At 38.3% G+C, this 26,215-nt stretch overlaps 1 protein-coding gene across 1 annotated transcript; it reads left to right on the top strand.

Annotated features, from left to right (window-relative positions):
• The first annotated feature begins 1,370 nt into the window (after positions 1-1,370).
• On the top strand, positions 1,371-24,698 carry CHMP4C (charged multivesicular body protein 4C). Its single transcript, XM_037504793.2, has 5 exons — positions 1,371-1,726; positions 16,519-16,696; positions 19,783-19,897; positions 22,462-22,612; positions 22,797-24,698. Exons 1-5 carry the CDS (start codon positions 1,540-1,542, stop codon positions 22,856-22,858), a joined length of 693 nt encoding a protein of 230 aa, XP_037360690.1. The 5' UTR covers positions 1,371-1,539; the 3' UTR covers positions 22,859-24,698.
• The last annotated feature ends 1,517 nt before the right edge of the window (positions 24,699-26,215 follow it).

The raw sequence follows: 26,215 nt of genomic DNA, 5'->3' as shown, positions 1-26,215 counted from the left end.
AAAGCAAAATATGTGTTACATACCACAAGTGCTGGTAAGGCAGGAAATGGTAAGAGGTGATTGGCACTTACTGAAAAATGGTAATTACACATGTTGGTGTATGTAAGACATGTACCACTATGCTCCTATGAAGGTGTTCAATTTAATTTTGTGCAAAATTTGAAGCTTACTATACAATGTTGGATAAAATTGATCAACCTCTGTTTCCGTGTTAACTAGGATGACAAAAAAATCTGGGTCATTAATAGTGAGTATTTCTTGTAGTTATAGATGCTTGCTGCAACCCCCTTTTAACAATCAGTGGTCAGCTAACAATTACAAGTAGGTTCTGATGATGTTGAGTAATGTTGTTTAAATTGGGCTGTATTATGTGTGGTATATGCTAGGCCCTGAAAACTAGAAAATACTCAGTGCCATATTCAGCTTCATACTCAGCATGTTTTCATGTATCATTCATTGTAATTGCACGTGGCCATCCTTTCCTCTTACCAAATTCTTTGCTCCCAACCCAAACAGATACAGAAATGGTGAGCAGAAACAAAAGAATGTTTCTGTGCTGTAGGCCAAGCTCTTATTTTTTGTTATGTGTCTCTGTAAAGGCATTTGACATAGATCCAAACACAAGGGCACCCCGTTCAAATTTTCTGATATACCAACAATCACACCAAAATCTTCAGATTTCTAATTTCAGAAACAAATGCAATCACCAAACACACGAAGAAATCCTGACATAGGAAGAGACGACCACCATCTTTCACCCACCTCATGCCACATAAGAATGATCTAGAATCTACCCATGCCAACTGGCAGCCAGATGCTCATCAACCTGCCCAACTTATACATCTGCCCAGTCCAACCTGCTGCTCCTGGAATAAACCCCTTGCCAGCACACCTGCAGCATAGTGGGGGACAAAAACCCGGAAAGCCCTTGTCTCCACTCACTTCACCGACCAGTCATACAATTCGACCAACGTATCGGATATTCTTACAAGGACAGAGACCTAAATAGAGGAACTGTGCTAACACACTCTCAAAGACACATAAAAAATCACCAGCATTAATAAAGCATTTGTTTATCCGGATCTGCAGGGTGCACTTCGGTAACACACAGTTTCAGGCCCCCCAGCCCTGGACCCCTGCAGCCCATGTTTGCTTTTCTCAGTCATTCACAAACTAGTCCTCAAACTAGGCGTTCTAGTGTGGTGAAAGCAGCAACTTTGCTGCAGTCTTGTCCGTCTTTTCAGGTCTATTTTCTCCCTTTTCCCTTAACTCCCGAAGGGCCCTGTGGCGCCAGCCGGTCAAGTCCAACCCCACGCCCTCCCAGCCCGAGCCGCGCCGAGGGGCGGGGCCGCGCCCGCTGCCAGGAAATGCCCAGGAGTGTTTGTCACCTGCTCCCGACGACTTGTTGATTCCCAGGAGTATCGCCGTTTTGGTCTGTAAGTCGAGTCTGGACGAAGAGTTAGCTCACCTTGCCCTGGCGCAGCCTGGGGGTGCTCCTGAGCGGTTCCCGGGTGCGCGCACACCCCCAGCCTCACAGCCATGAGCAAGTTGGGCAAGTTCTTTAAAGGTGGGGGCTCCAAGAGCCGAGCGCCTCCCAGCCCCCAGGAGGCCCTAGCCCGACTTCGGGAGACGGAGGAGATGCTGGGCAAGAAACAAGAGTACTTGGAAAACCGAATCCAAAGAGAACTCACCCTGGCCAAGAAGCACGGCACGCAGAATAAGCGAGGTAGGCTCGGGTCCGGCCCCAGGTGAGAGCTGACTCCCTCCTACCTCCAGCTCTTTGGGGAAGTAACCTCCCAGCGGCCAGGTGCGTTCCCACAGCCTCTCTAGGAACTGGTACTGATTCTAGAGCTCCGGAGTGAACTGAGCAAAGTACCCTCTGGATGGCAAAATGGGATGGGACGCCAAAAATTTCTTCTTGCTTCAAAATATTATTTCTTGGTATCTGAGTGTTTGGGTGTCCCTTATATTTTGCTGCTGGCTCAGCTCATCTAGGCCAGCGCTGCTGACCTGAGTACTAATAGCGTGTGTTCTGCTGTGTGTTTGTATACCGAACCCCACATTTTAATTTGCATGTAATCTCCAGTGAAGCATATTCTAATACATTCTAATTTACCTTGCTTCTCAGCTGTTGAAAAGTTTAGTTGACTGTTGGGCAGTTGAGATCATATGTGTGTGTATACCAATACTCACACACGTATAGTCAGGGAATTAAATTATATATTTATATATATATATATCAGGGAATTAAATATTAAATTTCCTATCACTGGATTTTGTCACAAAGAAAGGACTTTGAGTCAGTAATTAGTTTTGTTTTGCCTGGCAGACCTTGAATCCTTTGTTCTTTGCCAGTTCATTTTTTTTTTCCTGAAGTGTACAGCTCTCTCTATAGAGGCTAGAGCTAAACAGCACCCATGGCTCATATAAAACCCCAATGAGAAGTTGAAGTAATTTTTCCCCTGTAACACCAGGCCAGAGACAGACTCAGAAAAATAAGTGATAATACACGACTCTGCTCACTATCAAACTCTGAATTTGCATTGTCAAGTCAGGCTTCTTTCATCATAAGGTAGTCTTGAGAGATTTAGCTTGCCCTAAATGATATAGCCATTGTTTAAAGAAGGAAAAGAATGTCTTCTGGGGATGACGTCGAAAATCCTACCACAAATGTGCCTGATGCATTGTGCCCATTTATTGCTAACAATAAAAAGGTCAAAGTTTCATTGTTTTTTTTACTACTGCATTTAACTTTTATCCTGGTTATGGCGTGTCTTATAGCTAAGTGCTGCTTTCTATTTTTACTTTATGTCTGAAAATATTTTGAGAAGTTACTACATAGTAATTTCTAAAGCAAGAACATGCCATTGTGCTTACCAAAAAGTCTTTGGTTGTTGTATTACTTGGCTCTTCCTTTTCAGTTTGATGTGTACAGTGACATTCACTTAGCGTCTGTCCAGGCTTTTTTTTTTCCCCCTTTTTTTTTGGTCATCCATTCATTTCTGCACATATAGCTTTACCAAAAGTGGTGCTTTTTAAATATTATTATATATTGGTTTTAAAAATCTGAAAAATAAGCATCTTCTTTTAAAAGTGGTAAAAATGTTGATTTGCTTTCAGAAGACAAATGTAAAATAATGTAGGTCTTGCTGATTTTTTTTTTTTTGAAATGTTTTCTATGGACAATGTACGAAAATGGTTATACTTTGACTTTATAAAGAAGTCCCCTCAAATTATATATGACATTAAATTAAGAATATCAATCTAACTTCCTTACATCAGAGAAAGCACAGATGCAAGTAAATCTGGTAGATTTCTATTTCACTATACCAAGTGGTACAGTGGTAAGAAATCCTGACCAGGGAAGGTCACTTACCTTTTGTGAACCTTTCATCCAGAGTGTATGGAGTACGCCTTGAAAGGATGTAAAGGTAGGACTTCATTGGGCTTCTGGCACAGGTTCAAAGACTTTTTGCCTGCTTGCTAATGTGTGTTTAATCAGTATATAGGCAGAATTAATCAAAAACTTGCTTTCATTGTAACTCAGCTAGGTGGTTCTTCTCATCTCAATCTTCTTGGCAGTTACCATAATCTACTAAAAGGACTTGAGTATTCACTACCAATGTGGTTTTGAAACACCTGTGGTATTCAAGACTCTGTTGATCTAACAGTATTACCAGAGGGAAGATTGTGAGGGGGGCCTGGAGCAGGTAGAGGGACTGATTGGTTGGCAATGGATGGTGATTGCATGTTTGGTGGTAGGTGTGGTGTGATATATTTATCTGCTGAGGTCAGAAACTGTTCATCCCAAACCTGTACAATGTTTTAAACTAATGTTATCTTAATGATAATAATAATAATAATAATAAAAGATAATCTAAAAGAGTAATGGCTAGAGAAAGATTTATAATTTGGTTAAAAACTTTAAGAGGTCAGGGCTTCCCTGGAGGCACAGGAGGTTAAGATGCAACCTATGAAGCTATCCGCAGCCACTGCAGCATAAGTTTGATCCCCAGCCAGGGAGCTACCCACATGGAAGCAGATCTTGACTCTCCCACTGATCTCCTCAGCAGTGTACTTCAATCGATCTGCCTGTTCTGTTCCTCACTCTGTCTCTGGTGAACCTCTCACCCCCCTACACCTCTGGCCTGTACCCCAGTTCTTGTATAAATAAAGAAATCTTAAAAAAAAAAAACTTTAGGCGGTCAGAGATCCTTTAATACAATTTATTCAGATTGCTATGCTATTACTTTTTTTTAGCTGGTAATCAGCTTTGTGGAAAAGGAAACTTTTTATACATCATGTAATTTTTGTTTCCACTTCTTTTTTTTTTTTTTTAGAGGCATGCTTTATTTATTTATTTATTTGTTTGTTTGTTTTGTTTATACATGCACTGGGTACAGTCAGAAGCGCTGGAGGGTGAGAGAATTCACCAGAGCCAGAGCGGGGAGCAGAGCAGGCAGAAGGACCGAAGTACACTGCTGAGGGGAGCAGCTGGCGGCAGGGGAGGTCTGCGCACCATGTGGGACCCTCCTCCGGGGAGCAGCCGGGGATCGAACCAGCGCCACAGAGGGTGCGGGCAGCTTCGCAACCCAGCGCTCAACCGCTGCGCCACCGGGGAGGCCCTGTTTCTACTTCTTTTGAGTGCTGTCATCTAGAGCAGTTTTCAATCTGAGCTGTATATTCAAGTCACCTTGATGCCTGGACCCCACCTCCATAGATTGTGATAAAATAGGCGGGATGGGACTCAGGCATTAGTATTTTTAAAAAGTGGCCCTGGGTGATTCCACCTTGTTACCATCATTAAGAATTAGGAACCTAATCTGTAGTAGTATTAATGAGGTAGAAATACAAGCACTCTTAGTCTTGTGGTGTTCCTAACCTTTTTTATATCATAGCACCCAGGGACACTGATGATATTTGTGTGCTTCTCTGGGATAGCCAGGGACCAGCAACTTGGACTCAGTGCCTTGGGCCTGTGGCCTTGGGAGCCAAAGGCTCCTGTTTTCACTCAGGACAAATACCTCCTACCACACTGGTTTGGTGGAATACCTCAGGGGGGGTCACTGTGCTAACCTCCTTTATGAAATCTTTTAAAAATAATATCACTAAGACATGGCCATAGGTATTTTGCTTTGTCCAATTTTCAGACATTTGATAGAAAATAACTTAGCATTGTAGTTAAGAGCCTGAGCTTCAAAGCAGACAGTCCTAGATTTGACTCCTAGCCCTGCCCTACCTCTTAAGAAATTTTAAGTGAGTTTATCTATTTACTCACCCTGTCTAATTCTCATTTTTGTCATTTACATAATGGCCATGATAAGGTTAAATTCTTACAGTTGTGAAGATAAATGCATAATGGTGCAAAGTCCTTAACTCAGTGCTCTATAAATATTAGCTATTGTTATTTTAAAAAGCATTTTTTAAAGCTGAAATTAGCTTCCTAGTAAGTTCCATTTACAGGTTCAAATTTTGTCTTTTGAAATAACATCTAATAAATCTACTTCATCTGTCAACTGAAGACTTTTCTCATAACTGAAGTCACCAGTCACTTCCCTGAGTCTCCTGTTCCACAACCTCACACCTTTGTCCTCAGTTACCCTCTACTGTGCTGAGATTTTTTTTTCCTCATCAGGGCTGGGTCTAGGGTGCGGTGAGTAAGATACCTAGGACACACTGTGTGACCCTGAGTGCAAGTGCCTCCTTAAGTTTGTACCCTAGATACCTCTCTGTCCTCCACACTAGTCCTGATCCTAGTGTTTACCTTGTCCCATACGGAATAAGAACTCCAAATATGTAATTATATGAAAAGGGATGCATCCAGTCTGGGGGTATCAGTAGGCCTCAGGCTGTTGGAATAGGTTGATAAAGATGGAAAGCTTGAGACAGGGATGAAGCGAATTTGGCCACAACCCCTCCTCATTACAAGGGATCCCAGTGAAACTAGGTGCTGAGGCCATTCCACCTCTTCATCAGGTGTCTTTTGGTGAATGAGACCTTAAAGCAGAGAGTCTTTGATTTAAATTAATTAAACCAGCTCACTTTGAATCCTGAAGAATTTACTTTTTTATTTTTTGCAAAGAATGAGTTTGATTTTGGAGTCATGAGGCAGACTTGGTCTTCCTGGGATCAGAGGTGTATGCGCAATCCCACTGGTTTAGCTCAGTGCTATGGGCCCTCCTCAGACTCCTGAGTTTGCCTTTTATTATTTTATTTATTTATTATTTCATTCAGCTCTCCTAGGGCTGAATTCTGCAGTCTCAGACACTGGAGACCAGAGAACTTATGTGTAAAGAGAGACACATCCATGTCAGCTAGATGAGTGACAATCTAGTAAGGGCGAAAGTGTGATTTAGGTAATAGAAGAGACACACAGATTGCTTAGAAGCCGGACACACGGAACTTCCCGGAGATAGTACTAACCTGTGACCTCTGGCCTTTTTTTTTAAAATTAATTATTTTTTTCCCTTGCAATGTTTGCTTTCTTTTCTCAGATGTAGTCCCCATAGAATTCCCACCACCAGTTCACCCATGCACCATCACCATAGTCACTTGTGCTCTTCCCACCCTTGTTTTCTTTCCCTTTGCCTCCCCTCCCCTGCAGAATGTCTCTGATTTATAGTTGTTTGTTTATTTTTGTTTTGTTTTGTTGTATTTTTTGTTATTATTTTTTTCTTGATCCCCTATATTCCTCCTATAAGTAAAACCACCCAGTATTTTTCATTTTCCTTCTAACTTATTTCACTGAGCATAATCCCTTGAAGCGCCATCCATATTGCTGCGAATGGTTCTTTATCTTTTTTGATTGCTGAAAATTATTCCACTGTGTAGATATACTACATCTTCTTGATCCAGTCATCTATTTTGGGGCATTTGGGTTGATTCCAAGTTTTACCTATTACAAATAGTGCTGCAGTAAACATAGGGATGCATGTATTCTTTTGAATTAATGTTTTTTGACCTCCATTCTTTTTTTTTTTACATTTATTTTTATTTTATGCATACAAGAACTGGGGTACAGGCCAGAGGTGTTGGGGGGTGAGAGGATTCACCAGAGACAGAGTAGGGAGCACAACAGGTAGACCGACTGAAATACACTGCTGAGGGGAGCAGCAGGCCAGACAGGAGAGGTCTGCTGTGACACATGGGTCACTTCCCTGGCCGGGGATCAAACTCATGCTGCAGTGGCTGCAGGCAGCTTCATAGTGCTGCATCTCAATGCCTTGTACCACCTGGGAGGCCCCTGACCTCTGTTCTTAAAAGAGTTTCTCAGAATGTCGTCCTTAGATCACCTGCCTGCATCAGAATTCCTGGAGAAGGCTTGTTAAAATATACATTCACAAGTAACCCCTTTAAAACTGTAACTTAGTGGATTGAGTTAATATGGTACTTACTTAAAAAAAAGAAGTCTATGAGATTAGTTTGATATTTCTAATTTTTGTGAAATCATACTGGATTTCAGCTATCATTGTCTTCCATTTTTTTGTGTGTGTGTGTGACCCTCGCTGGGGGCTGGGGATCGAACTGGCACTGCAGAAGCTGAGGGCAGCCTCGCAACCCAATGCTCAACCGCTACGCCACCAGGGGAGGCCCCATTGTCTTCCTTTCTAATTAATTCATCAGTAACTAGAGCGTTGTGTGTTTCTGTCTTCAGTTATCCCTCACTGTTCTTTCAAGTATCTGTGGCACAGATTTTGATTGGTAGCAACTTCTAGAAGGGTACTTGGTATTGTTTCTTGTGTTATGTAACATTACATGGAGTTTGTTTTTCCCTTCAGACATTTGGAGCAGTATTATAAATATTGGAACATTCATTTTTCTTCTTCATCTAAATTCCACAGAGGTGGATAATATAGTACATTTTGAGAAATATTTGCATTGAGAATTTTCTTTGTGGGGCCTCCCTGTGGCGCAAGGGGTTAAGCACCACACTGCAAAGCAATCTGCAGCCTCTGCAGCATGAGTTTGATCCCCAGCCAGGCAGGGAGCAACCTACATGGTGAGGCAGACCTCTCCTGTCTCGCCCGCTGCTGCCCTCAGCGTTGTGTTTCAGCGAATCTGCCTGTTCTGTTCCCCACTCTGTCTCTGGTGAATCCTCTCACCCCTCTATCTCTGGCCTGTACCCAGCTCTTTGTATACATAAATAACTCTTTAAAAAATATCATACACACGTGCACAAAAGAATTTTCTTTTTCTTATGCTATTTTGCAGTTTATTGAATCAGGCACAATAAAGTAGAATAAGATAGAAAATTTATTACTATCACCTTGATTATGCTAAGTGCTTTGATTATGCCTTCATTATGTTATTGACTTAACACAGTTTCAAGAAGCTATGGTGGGAGATTACAGAGAGCTTGGCCTCACATGTGCTTACTATTAGTTGTGTGCTTTCCACTGTTTAAGACTATTTATTTCAGATCCTTTTCAAGATAATAGAAAAAAATGCATAGTGTTCTAAACAATGATATATAAAGCAATGTAAAAAATTCAGCATAATGCTGAATTTAATGCTTTTTAAAGTTTATGATGTTGTGCTTTGGGTGTTATGTCTGAAAAGGGCATGAATAATTTATTATTCTTATTTACTTTTTGTAATACACTAAAGAATACAGGAATATATTTGTAAAATATAGAGAGGATATTGAGAATTTTTTTTTCAGAAATTACATTCTCAATATTTTGCCTTAGTAAACTGTAAGCAGAACACTTACTATGTACTAGTAATTTTGTTTCTCCTATGTTTTCTGACTATCACTTGATAGAAGTCCTAACAAATATACAATTGTCTTAAAAGTTGACAGGAAAGCTCTAAAAAAAAAGTTGACAGGAAAGAAACAAAAAAGCAAGAATCTATATTAAATATGAAGCATATAGTATGCACTTCCTGAAAAAGTGACTATCATCTATCAGAGATTTTGATTCCTTACCTCAGACAAGTTGTGCTAGCTGGGAATTATTTGTTGGAAATATTTCGAACCCAGATCAAAGTTCATATGGTCGTACTTTAAAATAGTAAGCACTCCAAACCTCCAGGAATGGCTCCGTCTATTGCTAAGTCCTTTCTTCGTATTTCTAACTTGTGAGTGTTTCCAGCAAGAGGATGGTTAAAAGTCTTATTCTCATCTGCTCTGTGCAACCTCCAACTTTTCCTTAATCTAACAATTTAGTGCCTTAAATACCAACACTGTAATTGCTACCCTCAAAACAAAACAAACCTAAAAAAGCAACCAAATGAGAAGGATGATTTTAAAATTACAGAGAAGGAAGCATGGATGATTCTTTGCTAAAAATTAGAAATCCTTGCCTTAGACATTGAAATTTTTCATTGAGCAATTAAAATTTAAAGTTTAACTTAAATAAAGTTTACACTTTTGTTTGGCTAAAATATAAATTTAGAGGATAAAATTATGTAACCAAATAATGATAAACACTTTGAATTTTTTATTCCTTATTTAAATATGAAATGTCTAGTGAATCTTTTTGTTTTTTACAGAGTGTTGCATGCGCCAAGGTTATAATGGGTGTGTCTTATTTGCTACTGCAGTGACGTTCAACAGGCCTTTCTCAGGGAGCAGTGCTACTTACATTACCAGTTCTTTCCATGCATTCATGCATGTAAAGTAAATGTAAAGATAGCTTTTGAATTAGAACAAAGACATTACCATAACTCAAAACTTGTATTATGTAAACTGATGCAAGAAAAATATCTTGATTGTGGTAAACCAACTTACATATATTACCAACTTAAACATATTTTAAAGGTCATGTACACACAAGCCTGCATTTTATCATTTTGTGAAGAGTATGGAAACTTTTATTTATGTAAATTATCTTGATTTATTGGGTATTCTATAAGAATATTCTTATATTCTTCTAGTTGAAATATTAAAGAATACTTAATATTCTTTAATTAAAGAGTTCATCAATTTCAAGGTACACCTATTTGAGAATTTTAAATAGTTTAACAGTCACCTTGAAGATAGAGCAATATAGTTCTTGAGGTTTGTTGATCAGAGTATCTCAAAAGAATAGTCATGGGATCATAAACAGTGAGAGTTGAAAGGGACAATAGGTATAAAATATATTGATTCACAGGGGCACCTGCAAGCTACAGGCACAGTGGTTGGAAATATTTATTGGTGCATCATATGAACAAGAAATAGTTGCTCAAAAGTAGAATGTAGAACCATATTATTAACACATATATACATATATATATACACACATATAAACACAGACACGTGTATACTTGTATAAATATATACACACATACAATATAAATTTATATCTGTAGATGTAGTTTTCTGTTTGATATTTACTGGTTTGATTTTCCTACTGTTTCCCTTATATTCCAGGTAATAGCAGGCCCATAAACAGTGCCAATTTGTGAAGTTATGAAAAAAGCTAATAACCAGTAAAAAACTCATTCACTCAAATGTCTGGTGCCAGACATTTAATTGGGGTTTTGCAAAGAATATGAAGTAGATTTTAATTTATTGGTATGTTGTTCCAATATCAGGTTAATTCTACTTGCCTGGCAATTGACCTTGGAGGCAATTAGTTATAAGAAATAAGAATTTCAGTAAGTATTTAAAAATGAATCTTTTACACAAGCATTTCTTCCCTTTTTTGACAACTCAAGGCTGATAGCTCTTTTAGGTTATGACCTACCTAGCCACTCACATTTGTTTCCTCTTACTGACATCCTGGCAGTAAGAACTGTATCATCTCCAAAAGCTCTCTAGAATGAGGAGAGGGGCATCACTTCTATTGGAAAAGGAGTTTAACTTCCTTTATCTAATTACTGTCTTTCTAGAGATAGGAGAGGGCACTGGTCATACCTTTCTACTCTTTATGCTTTAATATATTAATCAATCACTATCTCATTTTTTATACAAATTCAGCTCAGTGTTACTGATAAGCTTACATCAACACTCCACTTCAGTGCCCTTTCCTTAAAAGAGCTCTTATTTCTTTTTCCTTCTTACTGTTCTATAAAGTATCTGCTTTATCATCATGCCATCCCACACATCACTACTGTGTTCTAATCTTTTTTTAGATTTTTATTTATTTTTTTAATGATATTTAATATTGGTGAAACTTCTGAAAATATGGAGTTCACATATAAGGTCCACCTAGTGTGCAAGCCAGTGTGATTCCTGGTTTCTAATATAGCTTATTTAGAAACTTTACCTTGTTTAGTATGAGATTTGCAGTAGTGTGAGGCTTGGGAGCTGTAAGAATCATTTGAGTAATACTTTTCAACATTTATATTCCTTACTGAGCATGTGTTTGAGTTTATGTGTAGGAAGTCACCAAAACTTCATCTGCACCGCCTCCTCTGTGAAGCTGACCCTTCCTCTGCAGAGAGAGCTTGGATATGTCTTTGTATTCACTATGCCTTGTATATGTCTCCTGTCATTCTCCTCTATGTCTCCTCTACTGCTTGACATGAATTCTGTAACTTATGCATGATAGTGTCCCTGTACAATGCCTATAACATAGTTGATGGTTAATAAATACTTATTGAATGATGAATGAGTTACTGAATGCTCATTTCATATTTTGCCTCCTCTGAGATCATAGTCTTACTTCTTTGTCTCTGCAGTTCTTGATATATTGCCAGGCATGTGCTAGATCTTCAGTATATACTTGTGGAGCGATTGAAATTAATGGATAAAGAATATCTTTTTAAAGGTAAAAAGGCAAGGGAAATTCACAATGAGGTTTCCCTAGTCAAGTGAATGTTAGAACTTTCTAGTATTTCCCTAATTTTTTCCAATCTAACCTGCAATTTTGAACAGGAACATTTTGTTTTTGTTCCATTTATGAAATACTTAAGATGACATTTATTTAGATTGTATTTTTTGAGAACTTAAAGGAGGCTCCATAAATAGAAGTATTGTTTAGATAATGAAATTATTTGTATATGAGGAAGATCAGGGTTTACATTAAAATTTCTCAAATAAAACAATGTGATTATGAGACATCTGAGTTAAAAGCAACAGAAGCCATTACAATTATTTGTGACATATGTATCTTATGCCCTCTCTAAGCCTCAATTTTTAGGCCTTCTGTAGAGATCAACCATTCCTGGGTCAGAGGAACAGTGTCATACAGTCTCACATTTCACAAAAGAGGTTATCCCTGCATAAGACGGCTCCTAAAGTTTTCTTACTTTTTGCCAACTTAACAATGCATGCATTTATACACCCTGAATAAGGAAAGCACCACAGATTGACCTTTAAAACCAGGACAACCTGGGCATTATATGAGCAATACAATAAGAACTCTTTTCTGCTACTTCAAGTTATTTTTCATAGATGACTAAAAGCTTCCCTCAGCAGCACAGTAAAGCTGAATGGGGTACTTTAATTTTAATTCAAGTGGACAATTTTAAAATGTTAGTCCCAGTTCTCAAAGGGCTGTAGTAAGGGCTTTTCTCGTGTCCCTTAGCAGCAGTGTGCTGCTACAGGACACAATTCTGCATTACTGAAGGAACACCACTGTTACGTGAAGAGACAAACCCCTGACTGTTTTTTCTAGCACAGGAATATAGTAGGTTCCTTTGTTTTAGGAAGGATGTTGTTCAGGTTTCACCAGCTGATAAAAAACACATCCAGGAGTTTGGAAGATTGAATTGCACCTTCCACACAGGTTAAATTACTTGGCTTTAAAAATGTCGGTTTTTGCCAAATTGGGAGTAATGCTTGACTTACAGCATTTGTTGCATGCCTTTGAAAAATATATAGCTGCTTTTTCCTCCAAATTGTTTATTGAAAAACAGAGTTAAAGCCTGTCCAACTCAGAGTGGGCCAGTGGGCTCATAATTTCACATGAGAAATAGCCTATGGGAAACTCCTCACATACAATTCTTGGCTCTTTGGAACAGAGGCCTCTTGTAAGTTTTGGGGAAAGCTTAATGTGCTGCGCAGAGGTCACAGGAAGTGTTAGATATCCTGGGGCCAGATCCAGTCCTGTAGAAGTCATCAGTTTTGTTCATACATGGTTTTGGGGGAAATATAATCTGGCATTAAAATTTGGGAGATTTTGCATGCAAATCCAGATTTCTTGCTTCTTTTGAATGTGTGGAAGACTGGGCTACAGTTTGTATGGCTCCTGTGGGCTGAAGCCATGTGGCGTTACTTCCATTAGATCAGGTTTATGTTCTCCTGGTCATGGAGCTCCCACTTCTTCCTGTTGACTCTCTGATACCAGTTCAGTATATGCTGCCATTTATTGTCACTCTTATACTATTTTTTATTGCTATCCCAGAGAAATACATTATCTTTGTCTATCACACAGATGAGAAAAAAAAGAAGGTCTTTCCCTAACCTCTCTCTGCTTCTCTTATTTTCATTACTTGCCTGGCTCCTGAATTTGTGACCCCTGTGTAGTTTGTGGGAATGGGGATTATAGTATAAGCTGAGATCTCAACTCTTAGTGAACTTTTAAATTTCTCCCATGTATTTTGAGGGCAGAAGCCATATGTTAACATAGGCATCAGAAATTTTGCCCAAACAAGAACTTATTATTATTAATAACCAACAAACTTGGGCATTATATCACATGGTCTCCATCATATAGATGTGAAACTTTGTGAAAGAGATGATGATGGTGGTGAAAATCCCTAAAATTTAGTGATCACTCACCATTTCAATTAATCCATAACAACCAAATGAGTTATAGCCTCCTTTCCTGAGAGTACCATGTAAGGCCATGTAGCGATGGATAGTAGGGGTCAGATTTAGAAGTGGTTACTTAGTTCCAAAACACAATGTTTTGGGCCTCCCTGGTGGCACAAGGGATTAAGCACCACACTGTAAAGCAATCCGCAGCCTCTGCAGCATGAGTTCGATCCCCAGCCGGCCAGGGAGCAAACCACATGGTGAGGCAGACCCCTCCTGTCTTGCCCACTGCTCCCCTCAGCAGTGTATTTCAGTCCGTCTGCCTGTTCTGTTCCCCACTCTGTCTCTTGTGAATCCTCTCACCCCTCTATCTCTGACCTGTACCCCAGCTCTTGTATGCATAAATAAATCTTTAAAAAAACACACGCAATGTTTTGTTTTTATCTCCTCGCTATTGTTTTTGTTATTATTCAAGTGAGGAGATACCACGTAAGGAGAGTTAAGGTCATGCACCAAGGTTATTCTACACAGTTATTAATTGTTAGAGATAGATTAAAATATAGATCCAGTGACTCTAAAGCTTTATCCTGTATAGCAAATTACATTTCTTGATTTTTGAAAGGAATCTAAAATTAATTCTTGCTAGGAAATATGGTATGATTTTTAACGGAAAACTTAAAAAAACTCTCAAAAAATTGTAAATGCTTTTGGTCCATTGGTATCAGTTAGGTTCCAAGTAAGCAGATATATCTGACAAGGAGGGGACACAATTTGAGCATTGTACTTCTGGGTATGTTGGGTGGAGATGGACAGTTTGGAGCTTAGCTTCTTACTATGATGAATAATTTTTGTCCTGCACCTATCAAATGTGGAGCTGTTTTATAGTGTTATGTTCCTGTTAGGGGAGTTGTGGTGAAAAAACAAGTAACTTTTTGCTTAGTTGTCTCAGAAATAAGATATAAAATCTCATTAATGAATGATGTTCTGTAAATCACTATTACTACTAATAATAATACCTAGTTCTAAGTCCCTACCATACACAGGGACTTTAACAAATTATTTTCCATAAATTATCACTTATTCCCACAATAGCCACCCAGCTTCATGGGATTGTATTGATTTATTTTGCTTAGCATAATCAACTCCAGTTTTATCCATGTTGTCACAAAAGGCAAAATTGCATTTTTTTTTTATATTGAGTAGTATTGCATTGCGTATATGCACCACAACTTCTTTATTCTGTTATCCATTGATGGGTATGTAGATTGTTTCCATGTCTTATTTGTTATTAATAATGTGGCTGTGAAATAGGGGTGCATAAATCTTTTTGAATTGTTTTTGCATTTTTTGATAACTATCTAAAAGAGGTATTACTGGGTTATATGGTATTTCCATTTTTAGATTTTTAAGGAATCTCCATACCCTTTATACAGGGGCTGCCCTGCTTTATATGCTCACCAACAGTGTACAAGAGTTCCTTTCTCTTCATACCCTCACCAATAAATACAGTTTCTGGTCTGTTTGGTATAAGCTATTCTCACAGCTCGGTATCCTAAGTTTTGAATTAGATGCTGATTGTTTACCTTCAAGCAAGTCTTTTAATTTCTCTGTGTCTCAACTAACTTGACTTTAAAATAGGGAAGTGGGGCTAGAATACGTAGTCATTCAGGTCCTTTCTCCCCCTAAAGCATTATACTCTGTTGCATGATTTTCACTTATATTTCTATTCTTTTTCCAAAACTCTTCACTGACAGAAACATTTTCTGCAGTATTGAAACAGACACAGAGAGGGCCACAAAAGAGACCACAGGATCTTTGAGACCAGAGAGCCTCCAAAAAGCCCCAAAAGGCCAAAAACAAAAACCAAGAGCTATAGACTAACAAAGGACAGTGCCTGATAAGAGGACAGGTCACTGTCTGAGTTCTCACCCGAGTGCACACTTGCAAGAGACCTCAGCTCCAGGAACAGCAGCCATGGGGTTTTTTTTTTTTACAAACAGGGCAAACAAAGAGCTCACTGTACCCACAAGTGGTGGCTGCTCACCCAGGTACCAATAACAAACAGCTCTTTGAGGCACCAGGCCCAGGGCTTTTGGTGGTCCTCTCAGGCAATGTCAGATACAGGACAGAGGCCCAGTCCTTGACAGAGTCCATTAGCTTCTCTTCCCTCCTCGGAGGGCGGCTGCTGGATGCTTCTTTTCCTCTTTCTTCGGAGGCTGGAACTGTCTTCTTTTCTTCAGGGGTCTGACATTGTCGCTCCTTCTTCTTCGGGGCCCTGGTCCTCTTCTTTCGAGCTGGGGTCATCATCTCCTTTCCTTTGGGGGCTTCTCTTGTCCTCTTCTCTCTCCGGGAGCTCTGGTCATCATCTCCTTCTTCTGTGGGCTCCCTTAGCCCCCCTCTAACACTGGTTTATATCCTCTTTCACCCACAAGTCTGATTGGACCATTTAGCACCAGTCAGCTCATGGCTCACACCTGATTGGTCCATTACAAATGGCAGTTACTGGGCTCTGAGGAGCAACTGCCACAACTGACAACTGACTTGGGGTGGGGCCGCAGGGTTGAAAGGACGTCACTGTTCTGCTGGCTCCCATCACTAAGATGGCTGGGTTCCCATAACAGTATATTTCATAGTGTATGAAAACTGACCTTTTATCTTTCATACTTGCCAGATATTTGGAAGAAAAGATTAAGAAAATGTTGGAGGGGGTTGTAGCTGGTGCATGTGATTGGAAGGCCAGTGGTTACCTTTAATTTTCTCAGTTTTATTGGTATCTTCTGTGTGTTGAGGCGTCAACCATGCTGAGTCTGTGGTTGGGACTAGGCAAATGTCTCGAGTGAGTGACATAGGCTCTCTCTTGTTATAAATGTGGCCTCTTCCTTATTCAGCTGCATTACAGGCACTAAAGAGAAAGAAACGGTTTGAGAAGCAGCTCACCCAGATTGATGGCACACTATCCACCATTGAGTTCCAGAGAGAAGCCCTGGAAAACTCACACACCAACACCGAGGTGTTAAGGAACATGGGCTTTGCGGCAAAAGCAATGAAAGCTGTCCACGAAAACATGTAAGTGACTTGGTCTCCTCTGAGTCAGTGTTGGGAACAGCCTTGGAACTATATGATGATTTTGACAGGACTGGGCTTACTCTTTTGAGGCTTTATGATGTGTTGGAATGGAATGCTTCTTCAGACAAAGAATAGAAGCTGTAGTGGTAAAGGGAAACAAAACAAAACATGAAGAAAAGGACATTTATTTCCCTGTTAATGATGTCGAGTCAACTCACTATTGCCCAACACGCCACCTTTAAAATACATTCATTCTATAATCTTATAAAAACTTGAATGTCAAATTCAGGAAGGATATTAGAACTATAAAATAATAGTTCTCAAACTTTGGTGGAAATAGGATTACCTCATGAGCTTCTAAAAAAAACCACAAATGCTCCTTCAAGAAGGCGGGCCCTTTTTCGTTTGTTCGCTTTCATCAAGTTCTTAAGGTGATTCTGATAGTAATCAATATTTGAGAATCTTGACATAAAATATTAGTTAAGGATATGGATTTGGGGGTTAGATTTTCTAGGTTAAAATTCCAGTTCTACAAAGTGCAAAGTACTTTGCCTCTTCTTGGTTTTTTTCCTTACGTGTAAACCACTTACCTGGTGATAATTGTGAGATTCATTGAAATACTAAATATAATGCACTTGACATAGTTCCCATCACAAAGTAAGCTCTCAATTAATATTGAATTGGTATTGGGGTGGGTAACAGTTTGGTTTACATTCACACTGGGAAATCAATTACTGGGCCCAGATCATTTCCTGAGATTAGATATCAGGGTAAAGTCTGGGCCAAAGATGCTCAAGAGCAGTAAGTACCTGAGGGATGTAGAGAAGTTTCCATGGATTGGAAAGGTGGAAGAGGATGGGTCAGTGAAGACATCTGTGCTAATATTTTCTTGTCTTGATGATCGGCTGTCATTTTAGACAACTTCACAAAGGTCCTCTGTTTGTAGTAGGGCAGGTGCTAAAATTATTCAGGAACCATCGCCTTTCTATTTAGGTAGCTTTACAGCATCGTCACATTGTGTTCCTTTTGAGAAAATTTCACTCATAGGCCCAAACTTTAGCCATACCTTTCTCATATACATTTTTTCCATAAAGCTATTCTCTATATATTCATAATGTATATAAGAACTGGGGGGAAAAGGATAATAGGTAGATGGCATAAGTATTCTTAGTTACTATATAGAGTCTGGGAAATTTGCAAGTTTTTTTTTCCCACTGAGAATCAAAATTTCATTGTTTAGATCATTAACAATGAGGAAACTTCTTTTGTTTCTCCTTTTGTTCTAATCAGTTTGGCCTGGTTTCAGACTTGGAGGAATGATTCCGAGTCAGGGAATAGAGAAGTGGGTCTGATCCTAGCATTTAGAAGCTTCCAACTCAAGCTGGTGGTTAGGGGCCTGTGGCACCCAGGTGCTGGAAATGTCTTCAAAACACCTATCCAGAAACTTCTCCAAAGAGGAAATGCAAATGACCAACAGGCATATGAAAATATGTTCAACATCACTTGTAATCAGGGAAATGCAAATCAAAACTACCATGAGATACCATCTTACACCAGTGAGAATGGCACATATTAAAAAAAAACTAGCAACAACAAATGTCGGCGAGAATGTGGAGAAAAAGGAACTCTCCTGCACTGCTGGTGGGAGTGCAAAATGGTCCAACCACTATGGAAAGCTGTGTGGAGATTTCCTAACCTTCTAAAAATAGAGCTCCATATGATCCAGCAACTCCACTCCTAGGTGGACAAAGGACACAGAAACATTAATTCAAAAGGGCACCTGCACCCCTATGTTTATAGCAGCACTATTTACAATAGCTAAGCTATGGAAACAACCCAAATGCCCAAAAATAGATGACTGGATCAAGAAGATGTGGTACATATACACAATGGAATATTACTCAGCAATCAAAAAAGATAAACTCATGCAATTTGCAGCAACATGGATGGAGCTGGAAGGGATCATGCTCAGCAAAATAAGCCAGAAAGAAAAAGAAAAATACCGAATGGTCTCACTCATCATAGCAGGAATTTAGAAAACCTAAATAAATGACCAGGAAAAAGACTAATTGCAATAAAGTAAAAATCAAAATCACCAAGCAGCTATAGACCAGAGACACACTACAGTGGGGGGTTGGGGAAGGAGAAGAGGGATTAGGGTCAGAATAAGGGGGGTGGGAATTGTATGGGGAATATAACCAAAATGAAAATGCATACATTATGCAAAAATGAAAAATGATGTTAAAAATTATATAAAATAAAATAATTTATATAAAAAAAAACCTGTCCATTCTAGGCCGATGGTCACCTGAATACTTTTGCTGAAGTTGCTAATTCTTCTTAGGGTTCATAGGCTTCACCCTGCACTCATCAGTAATTTTCCAGGGCATCAGCAGTTATGGGAAAACCTCAGGGAGTCAGTATCTCTGAGTTAATAAATATTCTAGAAAATAGATGGTTCATTCAGAGTTTAGCAACAAAAGGTTGCTGTCAGATAGTGACTGCTGAGAGGGGCCACCGCTTCCCTGAGTCATGGTGGTCCTGGGTGGTCCCTGGCACCATTTCCTGAAGAATTGATACATAACAACATATGTTCAAATTTAGTTATTTCCTACCAGACAAAATTGCAGAATGAGCCTATAAATATTAAGTTATAAATTAACTTTATCTCTAGTGACTCCCAATGTAATGGTTATCATTTAGTATTTATTTTTTTAATCATTCAATTTTATTATTTTTTTATTTTATATATTTTTTTACATCATTCTTCATTTTTGTACTATGTATGCTTTCTCATCTCGGTTATAGTCCCCATGAAATTCCCACCACCAATTCACCTGTGTACCATCACCATAGACCCTTGTGCTCTATCATTTAATATTTAAAATATATGTGCCTATACAGGATTACTAATTATTTAATGCAAACTTCTTAAAATCGATAAGTATTATCCCCAGAATTTTTGTTATCCTGCTGAAATAAGTAAGAGTTTCTGTTAAATTGACTCATTTTTCATATGGAATTATATCTCAATTTATCATTTGAAACTAAAATTCTAAACTATTTCATAAAATATTATTTCCCAGGGATCTAAACAAAATAGACGATTTGATGCAAGAGATCACGGAGCAACAGGATATTGCCCAAGAAATCTCAGATGCATTTTCTCAACGGGTTGGATTTGGTGATGACTTTGATGAGGTGGGTGACCCGTATAAAGAATGTGGCATTGTGCCTGCTCTAAATGACAGCTTCCCACTATATCTAGCAGACAGGTTTCCTTATTACTTAAACAGTAAGCAATATTTGTTAGAAATGTACTTCTCATGAGAAGAAAATGAAGTGTTGTTTGCTCCGATTTAAAGGAAAGATTAATATAGTTTGGCAAACAGTCCCTAATTAAGTTTTCAGCTATTAAGGAAAAGCAGCATGTGATTATGTTAAGTTAGTGACTTTTAATGGTTGAAGCCTAAAGAGCCCCATTACGAGGAATTGAGTGCTCAAACATCTGGGCAAAACAAAGCAGGCTGTGTCACTCTGCACGGAACAGACGTATTATGCTTTGTAGTTGTTAAATTAGGGGTTAGGCTGCCTCTGTTTATTACTCAGGCTGTGAAACAAAATAAATGTGGAGTACGTTATTAACACACATTCCATTTAGATTAATCAGTTCAATAATGCAAACTATAATTATAATGGCAGTATTGTACTGTGGATTTCAGTGTTCCACGCAAAGCATACACAAATAGAATGAGTATGTATTTTGAAAAGTTTCTAATCCTCACATTTGTCTGGCAAAGAATCTCACTTCTTACATTTATATGGTATTAAAAATGATACTTCTAATAAGTAGAATTGAGCTTAGAATCCTAGAAAATGAGAATTGGGTATCAAGTAGAAATTGGAAAAATTTAGTTTTGAGGCCAAATCTTTCCCAACCATGACTTAAGGATGGTTTTTACCTGTTTAAAGGATTGTAAGGAATAGCAGTCAAAACAAAGAAGATTATGCAGCAGATTCTATATGCGACCTGAAAAGCCTAAAATATTGCTACCTGGCTCCTTACTAAAAAAGTTTGCCAACCTCTGGTTAGACTAACAGACATCTAATGAGTGCATTATGATTTGGTAGAATGGACTCTGGACTCATGAGGGCATCTGGACTTACCATTTATTACTAAAATTTATCTAAGTCCCTTCCCCTTTTTGACCCTTAGTTTTCTCATCTATAAAGTGAAATTTAATAGATTGCTAGATTATCTCTAAAGTTTCTTAAATTCTAAAATTCTTTTATCAATGATCAAATAAGTATTTGATAGGTGAAGGCTGAAAATGATGGCGGAGATGATATTCTGCTATCTCATTTGCTAAAAAAAAAAATCAGTGTCTTTTCAAGACTGTTGATAACTGTCATGTGTTATTAGAATTCTGGGCACACATCAATGTAGTATAGTGTATTCTACCATTTACTATATTTATCCCTAATGTTTTGTGAGCAGAAAAGGTTCATGAAAATACTTATTCTAAAGGCTCTTTATTTATATAGTCTGTGGAGAACCAGAAAGCACACAGTACACCACAATTCGACATTCACAGAAAGCATACACTACACCACAATTCGACAGTCACATGATCGAATGCTTTCATGTTTTATTTCCTTTTCATGGCGTAGATTTAACGAAGGTCAGATAATCATTCATCTTGCCGCAAGTCTGACCCATTGATTTGATCAAATTTTGTGCTTAGTTTAGATACCTCCTCTCTTGGCTCATAGTATTGTTGCTCTCATTTCATTATCAGATAAGTGTTTATTCATATGCATTTTCCCTACTTTCAATAATAAATTCCTTAATATAGGGACCATTGGTTCAACTTTGCCTCCCCAGCTTTGAGTTTAATGTGTGCCAGAGTGAACTCTCAATAAATTTGTTCAATGATTAATGAATGAATACAAGAAGGGTCTCTTTGGTCAAATATAAGTCTTAGGTAATTTCTAGGGGTGACAGCAACAGAATTTCAGTGATGACAAACTTAGCTGAGGTGGTTGGAATTTCCCTAAGGACCTCTGGAGCCAGCTAGATCTGAACAAGTACAAGTCATATTAGATCTGTTATCAGGTAACTCATACTGTTAAAATCTCAAACCAGTTTTACCTCTCTAAGGTTCTTGGCTCAGAAAATAGTTTAGGATTATGCCATACTCTCTGGGACTATTGCTAAAAGAAAGAGATGCAGTTTATCTACGTTGAGTTGTAACTTTCTTAATCCAAGCATACAGCATGACTTTTATTGGCTTTGGTATTTTAACAAAGGAAGACATGCTATCTTTGATTCTTTTTACTTTCTGTACATTATTGTGGGTTTGCTGTACTTATTTTATTTTCAGTAGCATTAGCCCAAATGAAAACATTTATTTTCTCCAATTAAAGTTTCACAGATTCTTAATTCAACAGAAGTGAAAAGACACTGCGAAAATGACAGGCAAGGTGTAAATTTCCTAGAAACTGTGGAGATTATATTTTCAGCTAGCATAAATTGAATATCTGTTTACTGAAGTATTATAAGATTAACTGCAACAAATTTGCACCACCCCAAATATTCATTTTTTAATCATTGTTCAATGTTGCAAAAAAGGCTTAGTCTTAAAATAAATATTCCATTTCACTGGGTTCTCACATATCAATGGGGTAGCAGATGTTGATTGTGTTTGGGGAAACCCACTTCTTGAAACGTTAACTCCGTAATTCTTTCTTTCTCCTCCGTTCAGGATGAGTTGATGGCAGAACTTGAAGAATTGGAACAAGAGGAACTAAATAAGAAGATGACAAATACCCGACTTCCAAATGTGCCTTCCTCCTCCCTCCCAGCACAGCCAGACAGAGTACCAAGCATGTCCTCTGCACATCGGTCCCGAGCAGGTCTGTTCCCCATCACCCTCATTGGTCAGATAATGGCCTCAAATCATAGCCACACTCCTACCTTAGAGCATTTACTGTTTTATTTCCTAAATATGCATCTTTTCATACATAATTCATAGCCTGTTTTCTGTGCTGAAAGTGTGAATATCACCAATTACTAATTTGTATCCATTTTATGTTTCAGTATCTTCCAGGAGGACAGAAGAGGATGATGACTTCAAACAACTGGCAGCTTGGGCTACTTAAACTAACATGGAAATTTTTTACACCTATTTTAATGAGCTATACATAAGACATGAAAAAAATGTGCCCAGTTCAGAAGCTTAAAAGACTGTTTTATATTTGCACTAGAGGAATAATTAATTATCCTTTAAGCCTCAAAAGTAAAAGTTATAAAAGGAGTCTCATGTAGACAGAATCAGGGGTGGAAAGGGGCTTTCTGGCAGCTTCTTGGAGGATCCCTTCTTACTGATAGAGGAATTCTACCTTCAGCACTACTGTATTTCTAATTCTGGCACATAGTTGGTGCTCTCTGTGTATTTGTTGAAAGAAAATTGAATTCTGTTAACACAAAAAGCACATAACAGTTTATAATTAATTTCGGAGAGATATGTGTAGGATAACTGGGGGGAATTCACTTGTTACTATGCGAATGCAAGTTTACTGGTTGACCCATGTTAGCAGAGATGTAGCCCATGGTAACTCTAACCACCCCACACCTCTTAGGAGGGACTTCATATAGAGATGTCTTGTATGAGTCTATCCATAGGTAGTTTCACTTGAGTTTTGCAGTTTAAAATCTTAAAGAAGCTTTAATTGACATTTATTATGCCAATTAAGCTTGGAATGGGGCAATGGATGCATTTCCCAAAATGTCTGAAAGCACTAACAGCTTACACTGCTGAGCAAGGATCCCCTGGGTGTAATTTAGCCACTTAGGAAGCTGCGTTAACACTCCCAGGCCATTATGATGCTGTTATGGCTTCAGCGTGCTAAATGTGTGAATGTGCATTCTTTTCTCTTTTGTACTCTGTGATACATTTCTTTATACTTTACAGCATATTTCTTGTAAATACATAAAAATATAGACAATTAAAAGTTTACCTTGAATAAACTTTTGCCCAATATTTTTTGTAAATGAAAGTAAATTACATATTTATGTATTGCCCATAATATGTTGTAGACCGTAACATGACAAATATTATTGTATGACGCATCCTAGTAACCCCTGCACTTGCTTAGCACCATGATGAAACGGAAGGAGCACTAGACCCAGAGGTAGGAGTTCTGGATTCCAGCCCCTGCTTTACCACTAATACATTATGGCCAGGCATGTCCTAAACTGAATCTTGGCTTCTTCACAGGAAATCTAATAGTTGGACTTCATGAGAACTGAAAATATCATCCTTCCCACAGCCTTGTTCCATAAGCTTTTCTCCTTGGTAATTTTTCCACCCTCCACAATACAGAGACCAAATCTTACTGATCCCTTAAATCTTAGTTAAAGCACTTTGGGTTTGGGGGATTTTTTTCCTGACTGTACAGACTAAATCAAGACTCTCCATTACCTGCCTTCATAGGACTCTGCTTTCTCTCCTGTCACTTATCCTGGCTTGTGTTGCACATTTACCTGAATGATTACTAAACTATTGTTGCTCTTCCCTGCCAGACTATGGTAGCCATGAAGGCACGAACTGTGGGTAGTTCAGTTCAATGGTGTATCCCCCGCACTTATATACAGTAGGCATTCCATAAATATTTATTAAATAACTATTACATTTGACATCTTTTGAACCATGATATAATAATAGTACCAACCTTCCACCCTCAAAAAAATAAAGAAATTGGACAAGAGTATGAAACAATAGACTGCACTAGATTATGATTCCTGAGAGAAGAAAACAAATGAAGTATTTCCAATGTCCAGCTGAGGTTGTGGTGGTGGTGGGGAGGCAGCAAGAAGCGCCCTGGAGGTCTGCAGAGAGCTTATTGTTGGACATGGACCCAACATAACATCAGAACCTTGTGGTGGGCCTTGGTTTGGGCAGTACTGTACTTTGTGCTTTGTATTTTTAAATAAAATCTTTCCCAACTCATCAATTAGGTTGTTTTATTCTTTTTGGTTACAATAAGCACATTCAAGATAACTTGAAACAAACTTGGATTTACTGGATGATTCCCAGAATAAAGGGAAATGCTAAAATGCAAATCTGAGAGATCAGACACTAGAGTGGCTCCTGATCTAAGAAACTCCTGAGTTGCCAACTGCAGGGGAAGATGAGTGCCTACCATTTGGAGCAAGCTATTCTGCTCATGAGTCGAATTCTAGAGCCCTAATTCATGGCCATTCTTGGCTCATGTAATTACTTCTGGAGTCAATCATGTGGATGCTGAATGAACTGAAAAGCAAGGAAGGATGTCAAAGCGTAATCATGGTGTTCCTACCTGGGGAAATGGGAACAAATGTTGGTCACCTAAAACCTAAACATATCACCTAACACAATAGATGACCATTTAACAGCTGTTCACTTAAACTATAGCATCTTCTCTGTTAGCAAGCATAGATCTAAGCACTGATTTATTTAGTATAAATTGGAGCAGCAAATAGTTTATACACCACAGTGGTATGTCTCTTCCTAAAACAAATTGGATAATGTGACAAAGTTAGCAATTCAAGTATGAAGAAAGGAAAAACCCAGGAAGCTGGGGCTAATAAGGATATCTGGTTCCATTGCATTGCAGCCCTAGGGAATAAATTGATGGAATGTTAGTCAATTTCTATTTCATCTCTGCACTTCCTTCCTCCCATTGCCTTAATTTAAGACAGATATAAATGTTTCTGCTGGAGAAAGTGTCTCTTAAAATAGCTAAAATCCTCCTCCAATTTCAAATTTACTTTGCATCATTTGTTTCTAGGCTTATCGGAATTTTTATTGCACTATATACACAACACTTGAGATATTTTTTTCAGAAAGAAGAGACTTAGTATACTTTAGGGTAGGACAAACAGGGCCAAGCAATAGAGCTGTTATTTAGAAGAGAGATGTCCAAACACTGAGCAAGTAGGCAGTGCCTCTGATTAAGAATGATTCTCCTGACCATTTCTAGTATGCAGAGGCTATTGAAGGTTATATAAACACTATTATTTATGGCACCAGGAAGATTAAGTGTGCCCTTTCAGCAGCCAGAAAAACTCCAATTTAGATTATTCTATGGAGTCCTGAAAGGATGACATGTATGTGGTCGATTATTTTGATTTTACACAATATAGTTATATAAAATGCAGATATGTAGATTTATGTGTTCATATACAGATTAAACATACTCTATATTAATACAATGTGTGTATATTTAGTAGTATGTGTATATTTTGTTTACTTTTGAAAGTCTGCTACTCATAGCTCCTTCATAGCTCCAGTATTTCCTTAATTCCAACTCTCATTTATCTTTCTCTTTGGATAGCTCAGTCTTGTTTCTCCCTCATAAATATGAATCGTTCTCACATTCCCATGATTTAGTTATTCGATCACTCCTCTTTTTACATTTGTCATAGAACTCACTTTAAATTATCACTTCTACAGGAATGACTCGAGTTCATACATA

The sequence above is a fragment of the Talpa occidentalis genome, unplaced genomic scaffold, assembly GCF_014898055.3.
Source record: "Talpa occidentalis isolate TD23 unplaced genomic scaffold, MPIMG_talOcc4v2.1, whole genome shotgun sequence".
Lineage (NCBI taxonomy): Eukaryota > Metazoa > Chordata > Mammalia > Eulipotyphla > Talpidae > Talpa > Talpa occidentalis.
Note: the sequence above shows the minus strand (reverse complement) of the source record. Positions and strands in the feature narration are given on the sequence as shown.

Coding starts and splice junctions, on each gene's coding strand:
- CHMP4C (XM_037504793.2), top strand. CDS start 1,540: ATGAGCAAGTTGGGCAAGTTCTTTAAAGGTGGGGGCTCCAAGAGCCGA. Junction 1,727..16,518: donor CGGCACGCAGAATAAGCGAG/GTAGGCTCGGGT, acceptor TTCCTTATTCAG/CTGCATTACAGGCACTAAAG. Junction 22,613..22,796: donor TGCACATCGGTCCCGAGCAG/GTCTGTTCCCCA, acceptor TTTATGTTTCAG/TATCTTCCAGGAGGACAGAA.